Source organism: Abramis brama (assembly GCF_963993115.1).
Source record: "Abramis brama genome assembly, chromosome: 1".
NCBI lineage: Eukaryota > Metazoa > Chordata > Actinopteri > Cypriniformes > Leuciscidae > Abramis > Abramis brama.
The window spans coordinates 52,823,987-52,838,919 of record NC_139963.1 but is presented as its reverse complement, the minus strand read 5'-3'; the positions used below and the strand labels follow the sequence as shown (position 1 = coordinate 52,838,919).

The 14,933-nt window shown below is 37.5% G+C and overlaps 1 protein-coding gene across 4 annotated transcripts in view; it reads left to right on the top strand.

Annotated features, from left to right (window-relative positions):
* Positions 1 to 12,456, top strand: part of LOC311071102 (uncharacterized protein) — a 29,460-nt gene extending 17,004 nt beyond the window's left edge. The window contains exons 3-5 of one of the 4 annotated variants that reach the window (XM_084095329.1): positions 4,099 to 5,539; positions 5,625 to 5,706; positions 9,653 to 12,456. In XM_084095329.1, the coding sequence (XP_083951455.1) occupies positions 4,099 to 5,539; positions 5,625 to 5,670 (1,487 nt within the window). In that variant the 3' untranslated portion in view covers positions 5,671 to 5,706; positions 9,653 to 12,456. Of the gene's footprint in view, positions 1 to 889; positions 1,392 to 4,098; positions 5,540 to 5,624; positions 5,707 to 9,652 lie in introns of those variants that run through there. The other 3 variants (XM_084095331.1, XM_084095330.1, XM_084095328.1) reach the window with 3 other exon arrangements.
* Positions 12,457 to 14,933: the final 2,477 nt, after the last annotated feature.

Sequence of the window (14,933 nt, the reverse complement as noted above, 5' to 3'; positions counted from 1 at the left end):
TCTTTTCACAGACGTTTGGTTTGGTACTTTTCCCAGATCTCAGGCAACACACAGAAGTGTCGAGCGGAGGACGTTGCCGGTTGAGGCTCTGGAATAACTGCTTTTATGTCGTCAAAGTAGTACCAGACCTTTTCTCCCTCATATTTAATGGACGGAATGTAGAATTTATTTGGTCCAGCACAACTCATTGTGTCCACCTCATATTGACCATCTACAATCTAGAAGGTAAAAATTAATAAGAATTTAAGGATTTTTCATCAACAAAACCACATATCAATACCACCAAATAGTTATTTATGTGTGATTATGCCAGGGAACAATGCTCCATCATACTGTACAAGGACCCACTTTCCTTCATCCAGAACTGACACTGCATTTTCCTTTTCTGGCTCCACATTGTTTCGGAAGTCAAACTCTCTTGGACTGAAACAGCCACAGGCAAAATCACAAAAGCAGGACACTTCTCTGGTGTTGATAAGGCCTGGTTTTGTTGATGTTAGCTTAAGGAGAAAATAGTAATTTTTGAAAACTTTATTAAAACTCATATATTAAATACAGACAAACTAATATCAAATGAATGTATGTTTAACATATCTTTAAAACTTAAACATCTCTCTTTTAGAGTTTGCAGGAGAATACCTCAATTAACCCACATAACTGTTTCTTTTTAGTTGCATCCATACTCATAGCATGTACAGTCATTAACTACATTTCAGTACTCAGTTACTTTAGTTCTCCTATTTACAGTTTTAAGGATATTTCATCCAGCGACCCAACATAAAAAATATTTTTTTTCTCTTTTTAGTAATAGTTACTTTAGCCTGTTTGCATTTTGTTTGAAAATGTTGTTCAATATGTTTATTCACCTGATGAATTCTCATTGTCCCAGGTACTGTCTTCAGATCTGGTGGTACTAACTCAGCACTTGTTTTTACATCTTCCTCCGTTATCTTAAAGAGCCTTACAGATGAATTCAGATTTAGCTGCTCAAAAAGAGTATCAGCATCTGGTATGCTGGTACCATAGGACACAATTCTGTCAGCCAGGTTTTTCAAGGCACCACCCACTCAATCAGGAGCACCCTTTCCATGGGACGCCTCTGTGAAATTACATGTTACATGATTAAATCCTCGCATAAATGGCACTGTCGAAGCTAGATAAAAGTTTGTTTTGTTCCGGTACTGAGATGTGGGCCCATCTGAAATGAAGTGGATGTTCCTTGCATTTGGATGTTCCTCTCGTATGCTCCTCAGTACCGGGTCAAGGTGAGCCCATGTGGCTGTGGCATTGTGCTGAAGACAGGCTGAAAGCGATGCAAAGGACTGCACCTTCTCCCCACTGAGATAAATAACTCCAGTATGGAGGGTTACCTGCTGGTTGCCACCTCCAAAGTGAGTTTCTTTTATTTCTCTGGTATATTTACAAGCGTAGTTCTCACTGTAGTCAATATGAACTACTACTTCATTCTGGCTAAGGGACTCTCTCAATTCTCTCATTCTTTCATACTGATGCTTGATATTGTAAATGTGTCTTGAGAAGTTTAAGAGGTGGTCCTGTGTCAGTTCTACAAGCTTTTCGATGGAGGTATGTCTCTTCTCAAGAAAAACATTCCTCACTTCCTTCTCTTCAGTGGACCCATCTGTACCTCTTCTTGGTACAGATTTTGTAACCCACTCCTCCCATATTATGATGTTTCCTTTCAGTGAAGGATCCAGAGTTGTGGGAAATTTCTTATACTTGCAGTTGCTGCATGTCCTGTACATGCAGGACATGTCATTGTCACTACACACACTAGCCCGCACAATGTCATTTGTAGAGGATGTGGCTATGAACCCTAGCTGGTGCAGCTTTTTTATCTTCAGGCCAAAATTTTCATGTGTTTTACACGCACAGTCTTTTACTCTACGGTGGACAATCCAAAATGGCTTAAGTTTACAGAACTGAGACATGGAAAGTTTGTGCCTGGGATTCTCAGACAGAAATCTTCTATGAAGATTTTCCATATTGTCTGTCAAGGCTCTCTTGCGAAATATCTGTCCCTTTTTCCAAATTTCACCAGATTTGCCATTTATTATAGTTGAAACTTCATCTTGGTGAAATAACTGACTAACAATTCTGCGCTTTAATCTTCTCTGGCTGTTGGGTAATATTTCCTGGTGACCTCTTTTTCTAGTTTTTTTATGGACCTCTCTGCCTTCCATGTTCACAAGTACCTGCTTTTTCTCCCTCTTCTCAAGTCTTCTCAGTCTTTTCTTTAGGTTTACAATCTCTTTAGTTCTGTCCAGAAGCTTCTTTTCTGTGTGGCGTAACTTTCCCCTCAATTGTGATAGTCTTTTTTTTCTTCTCTTCATTTTGGGTGATTCTTTTGGGGTAGATGTATTTATTTGTCTTGGTGTCTGTATAGAAATCTCTTTTTTTAGGAGTTGAGCTGATGGAATTACACTGTAAAAAAAATCACAAGTTTAGAATTCAAAAGACAGCTTTAGAACTTTTGAGAATAGTGTGTTATATTAGTTGAATTTAATTATGATTTAAAATGATAATTATTCAATCTTGCATTAACATTATCTAAAAAATATGTGGAACTTCCTTGGTTCTTCTAACTTGAGAATTCAGCTCACCTTTCAAATGTAATATAATTTTTTTTTTAAACACTAAAGAGCTAAAACATAATTCTTATATATATATATATATATATATATTACTGCGACATTTACCTGTTGAGACAAGAATGGCTGTTCTTTTGGGGCGGCTTCTTGAAGAATTTCTTGAAGATTTTCTTGAACTTCGTTTGATTCTTGAATAAGCTGAAGTGAATCATCTTCCTCACTAGATGGTGTTGTGTCTAGTACAGCTTTAAGCTGTTTCTTTCTTTTATAATAACACTTTGAGTTCTCCCGCCATTGTCTTTTTTTCTTTTCATGTTGCTTCTTAGTCAGCTCTTCAGTTTTTTTTATTTTGCCAGTTTGTTTTCGTTTTTGATACCTGGAAGCGGATAGCAAGACATTAAATAAGCAAGTATCACAACATGGGGAAGAAAAATAACTTTTATGTACACATCATCCTATAGTATAAACTTAATGCTTACGGCGTATGCGTCTGTGTGTGTGTGTCTGTGTCTGTGTGTGTGTGTATCCTATACAGGGCCTGAACTTGTGGGGTTGAGCTAAATTTCTTTGTACTGAATTTACAAATAATAAAAAAAAAAAATTACAGTCTGTCACAATGATTAAATTCTCATTTCCGAAACAGAAGTTCTCTCTACCGCAGCTGGCCTTAAATGGTTGCGGTGTATGAGAATGGTGTTTCGGTGGATGAGGTGCCTTGGTATGTTTTGCTAACAATAGAGAATCCATGATGACTTAGCTAATCTTTTACTCAGTGCCTATAATTAGACATTAATGAAGTACAATTTTATAAAAAAAAATGTAAATCTAACAATTTTCTAAATCTAGAAAACTACTTGTTTCGGTAATGATAATCAATATGTCGTGTATACATTTCTGACAAGTGAATATTTTACATTTAATTGGAGAGATATAAAGAGATCATCTTACCTGGTAGCCATCTTGAAGGAACTGGCCCATGTGCTTCTTCATTCAAAATCAAACTTTATTTAAAATTCTGAGTGTACGTTTTAACAGTCCTCAAAAAATGTTGCGGAGGATGAGAACAGCAGTCATGGACACATCATTTTCCTACTTTTTTTCATTATTATTATACATGAATATTCAGTAAATTATTTTTCTGTCATCTGTAATAATCTAGTAGAACATCCATTTATTTATTTTTCAGATTTTTTTATTTTAATTTGTTTAAATTAAAACCTAACATACATTCAGTAAAGTTGGACGCATTACGGTAATGAGAATTTTCCCAGAAAATACAGTAAAATAGAAAATAAAATTATTCCCATGTTGAAGTTACACTTTGTGCAAGGTAGAGATCAGTATTGTCTTTATTTGTATGCTTTTTTATATTACTAAATAACATGTTTAATATTTAAAATCATTAGTGCCATGGTGTTTTAATGGTTTCATGAGAATCACCCTTTTATGTACTGAAAATGCAATTAAACTTTTTTTTCTTTCATTTCAGACCTGATGAAAGTGAAGGAGGAGAATGAAGAACTGAGTGAAGTGAAGGAGGAGAGTGAAGAACTGAGTGAAGTGAAGGAGGAGAGTGAAGAACTGAGTGAAGTGAAGGAGGAGAGTGAAGAACTGAGTGAAGTGAAGGAGAATGAAGAACTGAGTGAAGTGAAGGAGGAGAGTGAAGAACTGAGTGAAGTGAAGGAGGAGAGTGAAGAACTGAGTGAAGTGAAGGAGGAGAATGAAGAACTGAGTGAAGTGAAGGAGGAGAGTGAAGAACTGAGTGAAGTGAAGGAGGAACATCATGTCAAACCTGAAGAAAAACCTTTGAGTTGCTCAAAGACTAAAAATAATTTTTTAAGTTTCACAGCCAAACATAGTCTTGAGATTCACATGAAGGTCCACACCGGAGAGAAGCCGTTCTCATGTAATCAGTGTGGAAAGAGTTTCTCAAAAAAACATAATCTTGAGCGTCACATGAGAGTTCACACTGGAGAGAAGCCGTTCACATGTGATCAGTGTGGAAAGAGTTTCACAACCAAACAAAATCGGGAGATTCACATGAGAGTTCACAAGGGAGAGAAGTCGTTCTCATGTAATCAATGTGGAAAGAGTTTCACAACCAAACAAAATTGGGAGAGACACATGAGAGTTCACACTGGAGAGAAGCCGTTCACATGTGATCAGTGTGGAAAGAGTTTCACAGCCAAACATAAGCTTGAGATTCACATGAGTGTTCACACTGGAGAGAACCCATTCACATGTGATCAATGTGGAAAAACTTTAGCAAACAAACATAATCTTGAGATTCACATGACAGTTCACACCGGAGAGAAGCCGTTCTCATGTGATCAGTGTGAGAAGAGTTTCACAAGCAAACAAAATCGGGAGATTCACATGAGAGTTCACACTGGAGAGAAGTCGTTCTCATGTGATCAGTGTGGAAAAAGTGTATCAAACAAAAAAAATCATGAGCGTCACATGAAGATCCACACCGGAGAGAAGCTGTTCATATGTGATCAATGTGGCAAGACGTTTCTTTTGGCATCAAACCTGAAGACACGCCTGACAGTTCATACAAAGGAGAAGCCACATTCATGTTCTGTATGTGGAAAGAGTTTTTCAGTGCTGAAATATTTACAAACACATCAGAAAATGCACACTGGTGTGAGAGAGTACATGTGCTTTGAGTGTGGGAAGACTTTTACTACAGCGATATATTTAAAACGGCACCAGAGAATTCACACTGGAGAAAAACCTTACCAGTGTTCACACTGTGACAAGAGATTCATTCGGTCACAACATCTGAAAACACATGAGAGGATCCACAGCGGAGAGAAGCCGCACACGTGTGATCAGTGTGGAAAGTGTTTCACTACTAAAAGTCACCTGAAGAGACACATGAAGATCCATGCAGTGGAGAAACCACATCACCACAGTCTGAAATCACAGTAAGTAGTTCATCTTTATGTGCTGAGAAACAAAATCTCTTCTGTGTAAGTTAGTCACAGTCAAATATCTCTTCTCCACCTATAGTTGGCGCTGTTTCACTGTGGCTGCTGTTGAATCATCCAGGTCGTGAATGAGGCCGACACCTGATGTGATTGTAAAGCGCTTGGTGTGTACTAGGGATGTTAACCGACGACCATTTAACCGATGGTTGACCGTATCAACGTTAACCGATCAAAGTTGTCGATAGTCGGTTAAAAAAAAAAATTGATCTCTAAATTAGGCTATTATAGACAGTGGACTAAACGCTATAGCCTACAGTTAGCCATCTCTTTCCAAGATCTTTTTGTGTAAAGTGAACAAATCCCTCACTCAATTTTTCAAAACTCGCCTGTTTGTAGGCTACTTAATAAAACAATAAAAACATTTGGCGTGAGGTCACAGCGTTTGGGTTCGCGCTCGCGCGCTCACAAGGTTTGCGAAAAGTAAAGGCTACAGGCTAAAACAGGGCAGACGACAGGATGAAGCCTGCAAAGAAAAGTAGTGTGTGGGAGCATTTCACCAAAAAGAATGACACAGATGTAAGTTGCAAATCCCGCTGTAGGGGATTTTAAAAAAGTGACGTGAGTGGAAGGGCGGTGCGGGGGCTGTGTGTGTGTGTGAGCGGGAGGCAGAGCGGCAGAGAGATGCGACAGAGTTGCGAAATGGCTGTTATTTCAAATAGCGTAGACAAAATAAAACACATTCTAAATATGTGTCAATAAGACTTTTGACTAATGGATGTCCTTGCCTAGAGTTTTTTCTTCAAAATGATGTGAAAATTATCCTGCCTAATCATTCACATAACACAATGCATTGATTTAAATTTTGCAAAACACTTTCTGTCTGGAAAGGCAATATGCGGAGTGGGCGTCAACGATCATGCATATTTAGTGGTTCGCACCTGGAGACAATGGGGCCCGCATACTTAATGAGCCATTCATTCAGGTGTGTCACAAGAAAGAATGCAAAAGCAACAGTTGGAAGCATCTCAATTTTTTTTTTTTTTTTCCACAAATTGTGCTTGCAAATTGGCCTATAATATCAAAAGGAAAACATGTCTAGTAATTGTGCAGTTAATTCTCATACTGTATTTTCAGTTTTGGAATATTTATCCTCTCCCCAAATTTGTCACTAATAAAACACAATAAAAAATTATTTTAAAGAAAAGGCTTATATTTACCTTTTATTAGTTTGTTAACAATTCAAGTGTAATCTTTCTTTGTAAAAACTAAATTATACATTTTATCATACATATTTCAAAGTTAAGGATTCATTACTTGAATATAGCCTAGGCTACATTGGAATAAACACTATAACATATTATTTGATTATTTTTGACAAAACATACTATATTTAACGTATGAGCAAAAATTGGCAAACAAAAGCTTATTTGAGGTGGCAGATATTTTACAGTAAAAATGTATAATCTATCCAAAACTAATCAATGAAATGTTGTCTTTCATATGTCTGTAACATAGTAACTTTCGTTTTTATTATAAGAAATATAAATGTTAATTTGCAGTTTAATACGTTGCTTATACAAATACATTTTATTTCAACATATTTCACTCGATTTTTACTCAGTAGCCTATAGCAATACAGTTTGCTAAAAGGAAACATTCACAGACAGAAACGATTCAAATTTAAACCTTCTTTTGCCAGTTGTGGTAAACAGCGCGCATCTCTGCCGTTCATTCATTCATTCATGCACAGATACGCGCCGCACTTGAGAATGAAAAAAAAACTTACTACATTATTCCATAGCCTCGGATCTGTTGCTCCTCGTACTTCTGAGGTAAATTTTCCATTATAGTATTATTCCTCACAGCGCTGCGAGACTGTGTAAACAAGTACAATGATCTGATGTGTTTTCTCGAGCTGATGTGGGCGTTCACAGTTTGCAGGATTGCCTCAGTCATTTGCGTTTGAATAGCGCGCGCTCTCCGGGGCGGGGTCACATTACATCTGAATGAGCTCTAATTAGCTCGACTGGAATCGCTCTCTTTTAATACAGATTTCACAAGCTGAGAATATTTGTTTTTTATATAAATTACTTCATTTAAAAGAAGAGAATTCAAGCTTCATGCCTGTGTGCCTGTATGCCTGTTTGACTGAGTATTCGCTGAGTTATGGTTCATTTTCGGACGCGTTTCAGAATTGACTTCACTGACAGAGAGAAAGCAGAACTCGCATCATGTTTATTTTTCTTTATTTGGGGAAAAGCACAACACTTTGTTTTTATTGTGAGTATACACAAAAATAATACACACTTAACAGGATCGATTGATGTATAACACAAGCATATAAGATAAAAAGTAATATTTTATTAATTTTTTTTCACTGATAAGGAAAAAAACGAGCCTATCGCGCCGGCGCGATAGCCGACCTCAGGGGGTTAATAGAGCACCATTTAAAACATTTCAAACAACTGTTTCCAGATGCAAATATTATACCTAAACAGCATTACTTGCTGACATCTTCCTTCTCAGATTAAGGCACTTGGTCCTACAGTGAGGCACATGTGTATGCGCTTTGAGTCAAAGCATTGCTTTTTTAAGCAGTGGGCTTTGAAAAGTAGTTTTAAAAATATCTGTAAGTCTCTTGTGAAGCACAACCAACTTTATGAATGTAGTCAGAATGTGCTTGAGAAACATCCAATTTGTTCAAGTGAAGTTGACATGGGCCCAGCCTCTGAGGTGAAAAATGTTCACTATGGAAGGAAAGATTAAAGACTTCTTAGGAATAGAGCACGTTGAACATATAGTTTCTGTAAAGTGGATTATGCAACATGGAAATAAGCATACATGTGGAAAATCTTTGGTTATTTCTAATGTCATCAATGATACTCCAGAGTTTGCACTTGTAAAAAACATTTATAATTTAAATGCGTCCGTGTAGGCTATTGTTTTGAATGCCAACCTCTCTCTACAGCTGGGTGGAATGATCATTATTTAGCTTATGAGGTAGAAGTTCCCGATCTAGCTCAAGCCAATATTTTCATGGATGCTGAAAAGCTTGTTGATTATACACCATACCACTATGTAGCCTAAACTTCAATAGTAGCAAGTACATTCCACTGAAGTATGATCTCACAGACATCATTAAACATAATTCTTGAGTCTGTATTGAGTGTGGGTATTTGGGCGCAATGTATTTTTTTTAAGCACTACAAACACTGTAATTGATGACAGCATTTATTTTTACTTATTACTTTTGCAGTATGTCCAGAGTGCAACAGAACAGAGAAGGAAACATAATTCCAGCTTTTGCCACTGTCTTTTTTACATATCACATGGACATGATTTGATGCAAATGTAAGAAAAATAGCCATAGCAGATTTGTTGTCTCAATTCAAGTCAAGTCTATTTCTTGAAACAAGACGATTCATCTTTTACAAATAACACAGCAGCTTAAAAACCTTATGACATGTCAAAAAAGCTTGTTTCATCTCAGATATGACTCAAAACAAGATATTTTCAAGACAGTTTCACTTAACAAGATATTCAAGATGGACTGTCTAAAAACAAGCTCCTTTATCTCACTTAAATCTTGGTCTTTAGGTGATTTTGTCTTATATTAAGTGTGATGAGATATTTTGACTAGAAATTAGAAAAATATACTTGGCAAGATTTTGAGTTTTTGCAGTGTGCAGCTTTCTCTTTCTGACATTACTTATTATGGTGAAGATAAAACGTCAAACAGTATTTTCATGTTTTCTAACAGCAGTTCATGTTTTTGTATTTGCTCTGGTGCTTATTAAGAACACAGAGACGAGAGACACTTCCAGATTCTTCCTCTGTTAATGTTAGAAAGGTGTCGGAAATGATGTGATTGCTTAAAGATTACATGTCAAGTATGTGCCATTTAGAGTTTCATGACCAAACTAGTGATTTATAACACAAATCATGTTCATAATATTATAATAGTACATAATTGTGCACAGCAGTTGTTGACCAGATATGATGGGGTTGAAATGACTATTGAACTCATCAGTGATCTTGACTTTGAGCTTAACCTTTCATTTCAAGTTTGTCTCTCATTTGAAATCTCACTTGATTTATTGTTTCTTTTAGACCTGATGGACGTGAACAAGAAAGGAAAAACAGAAGCCAAAAGTCTCCTGCCCTCAGTGTTAAAGGCATCAGTGGCAAAAACATAAACCTTTCCCATCTGAATCGTATCTGGTGACACAGAGGAATACATATTGGTTGTACGAACCATTCTTCTTTAATCACCTTTATTCTACTGGATTGAGCGAAATATTTTTTACTTATTTTTTCCCCTCTTCTTTTGGACTCGCTGGATTGAGAAACTGATTTTTCATGGACTAAGGCCACTATTACATTTTTTTTTTTTTCTTCCCTGAATCTGAACTGAGACACTGATTTTCTGAACTGAGACATTATTTTTTATTTTTTTTTATTTTTTTATTTCTCATTTTACATTTCAATTGAATGAGACAGTTGTTTATATTGTGTTTTGTTTCTCTCTTCTGATATTCAAATTGAGTGAGACGCATAGTCGTTGTATTGTGTTTTTTTTCCTTTTCTAATATTTCACTTCAAGAGTTACTAAGAAAAGAAAATCTAAAAAGATACGAAAAATATAAATACTTGTCTTATGGTTAATACTTACCATTGATGTTTTGAGTGGTTATTCCCCTTTTGTTGTTGTTGTGTTTTGTTATCATTTTTTCCTCCAGAGAGTCGCACTTAATCTTCTGTGACTGGTCTATACTTTGTTTAAACTTGTGACATAGGTTACAAAAATTTGGCGAGCCAGCCAGGAGGACATTTTTTTAAACAAAAATATTAAGTGCAAGACTAAAAGGGGGAAGTTATACTTCACCAAAGAAAAACAGACAAAATGAATATAGTGAAACAAGAAAATATGAACGTTTCAAATGCTGTCCTTGTTAGTGGCCTTGCGTTAACTGAAGCAGACCAGTATGTTGAAACATATTTTCTTCGATATGGTTCTATAAAATGAAACTTACTGATAGATGACCCTACCTCAAAATTCCACCGTAATGCCATAGTGAAATTTGCCCATAGTACTGCCATGCAAAATTTAGGACCTTTACTACCCTTGACATTTGTATGCCCTACTGACCTGAATGTTACTTTTCATATACACCCCTTTGACAGTATGTGCCCTCAGGCTGACACCAGTGAAGTTACTAAGGGGTACCTTGAAGAACTGCAAGCAATTGCCAGTGCAAGCGGGAAGTCATTTCAAGATGTGCTTCAGGAGGAATTGGCGAAGATTCACCAGGTTAGTGTTTCTGAAAAAGAACCAGCAGAGTCACAGGGAGTGAGTTACTGCAATCTTGGTGACAGTCTCCTGAGTCCGGGGGGCAGCAATCCCCCTCTGTTGAGTGATGAGAACCCAGAGTTAAAAAGCCCGGTTAGGGAGAACACAACTACTGCTACACCCTTGCAGACGGAAGCCAGTGGAGCCATACCTGTTACTATGGTGTCCCCAGCCATCTCAGCAAGCATCCTAGACACATCCACGGTACAACGAGTGGTGGTAGAGCACATTGTGAAGGCAAATGAAGCTGTGTCATCGCAACACGCCTTAATTCGCCTTCAGGCCTTTTCTGGTAAAATTCCTCGACGTGGAAATGAGCCAGACTTCAATACTTGGCGTGCGAGTGTCAACCTTTTTATGACAGATCCTTCAATCTCTGATTTGCATCGAACAAGGAAAATTCTTGACAGTCTGCTTCCCCCAGCTGCGGATATTGTCAAACACGTCTCTCCCAAAAGCCTACCTACTGTGTATCTGGAACTGCTGGAGTCTGTATATGGCTCTGTTGAAGACGGAGACGAGTTGCTAGCCAAGTTTATGAGCACTCTTCATAATCAAGGCGAGAAGCCTTCAACTTATTTGCATAGATTACAAGTTCTCATATTCAACAATTCAACAAGTACAACAATTCAACGAGGTGGCATATCTGAAAGTGAAAGAGACTGTTGCCTTCTGAAGCAATGTTGTCGCGGCTGTTGGGACAACGGCCTCATCACTGACCTTCAGCTAGAAAAGAGGAAATCAAACCCTCCTTCATTTGCAGAATTAGTTGTGCTCATTCGGACAGAAGAAGACAAAAATGCCTCCAAAGAGGAACGAATGCGGAAGCATTTAGGGTTAAACAAGCACTGTCCTGCTCCTTCAAAATTGAGAATGTCAACCCACCATATATCTGCACACCCATGCGATGCGCTTGATGTTGACCATGCTGACGCGCTTGATGTTGACCATGCTGACGCAACTCTTTTAAAGTAAGTCTGTGAACTCCAAGCTCAAGTTAGTTCCCTGCAAAAGCATTCTGGCCTGAAGGACAAAACCATTCAAGCGAAATCAGATGAAGTGAGTGCACTAAAAAAGGCTGTCACGGAGTTGCAGGTCCAGGTCTCAGCTATGAAAATGGCAGCTACTGCAAAAAAGAAGAATGATGTGGATGTGACTGAAATTGCTGACTTAAAGGGACAGACTGCTGACTTGAAAGTCCAAATTTCTGCTTCTGAGATGCACAGAAACCGTTTTGAGAAGTTCCCTCAGTCCAGAAACTGTCACAAGCACAAGCTACCTGAATCAAGTGCAACAGTGGTCTTTTTGATACACAATGCCCTGTTATGGCTGCACTTTGTTCTGCACTATGTTCCACAACTTTAACCCCCTGGGGTCGGCAAATGCGCCCGCGCGTTTTGCTGGATTTTCTTCACATTGTTGTACAATAAACTAAAATTACTCCGTCATTTATGGTCATACAGAAAAAAGAATCTGTGAGATGTCTACTTTTGTATGTGTCCATTTACAATCAAATCAAAACATTGCTTTTTTGAAATAAAGAAAATAAACAGGGTGTGCGTTCTTCCTCTCCGTCGCGCTGAACTTTTTTTTCTTGAGCATGTCTTTAAACTGAAACAAAACTCAGCGAATACTTGTCACACATTTATGAGCCATATATCTTTATAATCATTTAAGTGTGTACTTTTAAATTATATTCAAACTGAAAACAAATATTCTCTGCTTGAGTAATTTGTATAAAACCAACAAGATGTCCAGTTTCTCACACGCTTGCTCATTAGTTTTAATGTGACCACGCCCACACGCTCAAAAGAGATTGACATGCAAATCTCCACGTTAAGGAACGCGAACGCGCTCGTTACCTCAAACACAGCACCAAACTTCATCAGTCTGCTTTTCGTCAAGTTTGGAAGACACGCCGTGAGCTTACATTGGATTTAACTCAGAAGAAGAAGAACGCGATTTGAAGACAAGAAAGATGTAAGGTAAGGAATTCTTAATTATTAGTTAATGTTATTGTTGCATAAACTTCACATTGCAGTTGAATCGTTACTGTGTTTGTGGATATCTGCTCAAACGTAGATATGTATAATATGGTAACCATATAATGTATCATATTTTGGATCATATTTTGGAGCGGGCTCTGCGTTTGAATGTATTTTGGAGCGCGCTCTGCGTTTGAATGTATCATATTTTGGAGCACGCTGTGCGTTTGAAAAGCAAAACGCACCAAACAATAGGCTTCATTTTTTTTATATATATAAATCAATATATTTTTCTCTAGCACAACGTTAGTTGTTGCTGAAATCTTTTGGAAGATTTAATTTATTGTTATTATTATTTTATGCAGCACTGCGCGTAGCCTATGCCTCATATGTTCATTATTGTTGGAAAAATTTGTGAGTTTGTGTATTCTGTGAATTTTAAAAATAAATTTTAACCAGAAAAATCTAAAATCTATTCCCAAAATTGTGCAGCCCTATAGTTTCTCTTGATATCAGTATTTTCACAGTGGTTTTTTTTTTTTTTTGTTGTTGTTTTTTTTTTTTTTTTTAAACAGGGCCCAGATGCAACTGAGTCCTGCTGCTTCAACATTCACTTGAGTCTCTGTACATGAACATGGTAAATCAAGTGAAAATCAAACACCTTGGAAATTAAAGGTATATGTTTTTAGGAATGGTCTCTGTCTTTGGATCATTGTTTTCAATAATGTGATTTTTTGTCATTTGTTGTGTATCTTTGGATTATGTTGTGTTGTAAATAAATCCAAACAATCAAAAAGCCATTCTTTTTTAAATCTCCTCATTCTTTGTGCAAGGTTGCTCAGAATGACAGGGCCTGATAGCTTCTAATAGGGCAGTTAGGGGACGGTCTTTGTCTTTCTCAGGTGTGAAAATCCATACATATTAATGAGATGTTTATGCCTCCTGCATAAAGCCTTCTTACACAAAACACGTCTTACAAATTTTAAATCAATATATTGTCTTATCTGAATTGATTTTCACATAGTTTTGGAGCAAATATTCTAGGCTACGTGATACAATTTTCAAAAGTCTTGTGAAGAAATAATCAGTATGGGTTTCATGGCCTTATTTCAGTGACAATTTTTTTGTATTTTCACAAACCACGCATAAATGTCATTATCTCAAAACTACAAACTTTTACATACATGCTGCTGATATACACTCACCTAAAGGATTATTAGGAACACCTGTTCAATTTCTCATTAATGCAATTATCTAATCAACCAATCACATGGCAGTTGCTTCAATGCATTTAGGGGTGTGGTCCTGGTCAAGACAATCTCCTGAACTCCAAACTGAATGTCAGAATGGGAAAGAAAGGTGATTTAAGCAATTTTGAGCGTGGCATGGTTGTTGGTGCCAGACGGGCCGGTCTGAGTATTTCACAATCTGCTCAGTTACTGGGATTTTCACGCACAACCATTTCTAGGGTTTACAAAGAATGGTGTGAAAAGGGAAAACTTATTTATGTCGAATTGCCGTAAAGCAATTCGTGTTTCGTGCTCGTTCTCGTTTCTCACAAGACTTCCAATTTCTATCTTGCCGGGACGGTAATCCCCAAGTTGCAAGGTTGGTTTTCCGCCTGGGAACGCTGGGGGGAGCGGGAAAAGTCACCAATATCACCAGAACAGGTTGTTTAACCATCCAAATGATTTCTAGACAGTTTTAAGTTACCAAGTTCTGCTTTAAAGTTTCAACTAACTTTTCTGAAAACAAAATGTCAAAATATAGGTGAAAATATGTCCGCAGAGAAACAGAGATCGCAGACTTACTGATGAAGGATGCAATCGAGCCGGTCCCTACAGCCGATATGAAGACCGGCTTCTACAACCCGTACCTCATTGTACCCAAGAAAGTTGGTGGGTTACGACCGTGTCCTGAACCGGTCCCTTCACAGGCTGCCATTCTAGATGCTTACGCAGAAACACATTTTAAAGTGCATCTGTCCCCAAGATTGGTTTGAAGCGGTTAACCTGAAGGACACGTACTTTCATGTCTCGATTCTCCCTCTACACAG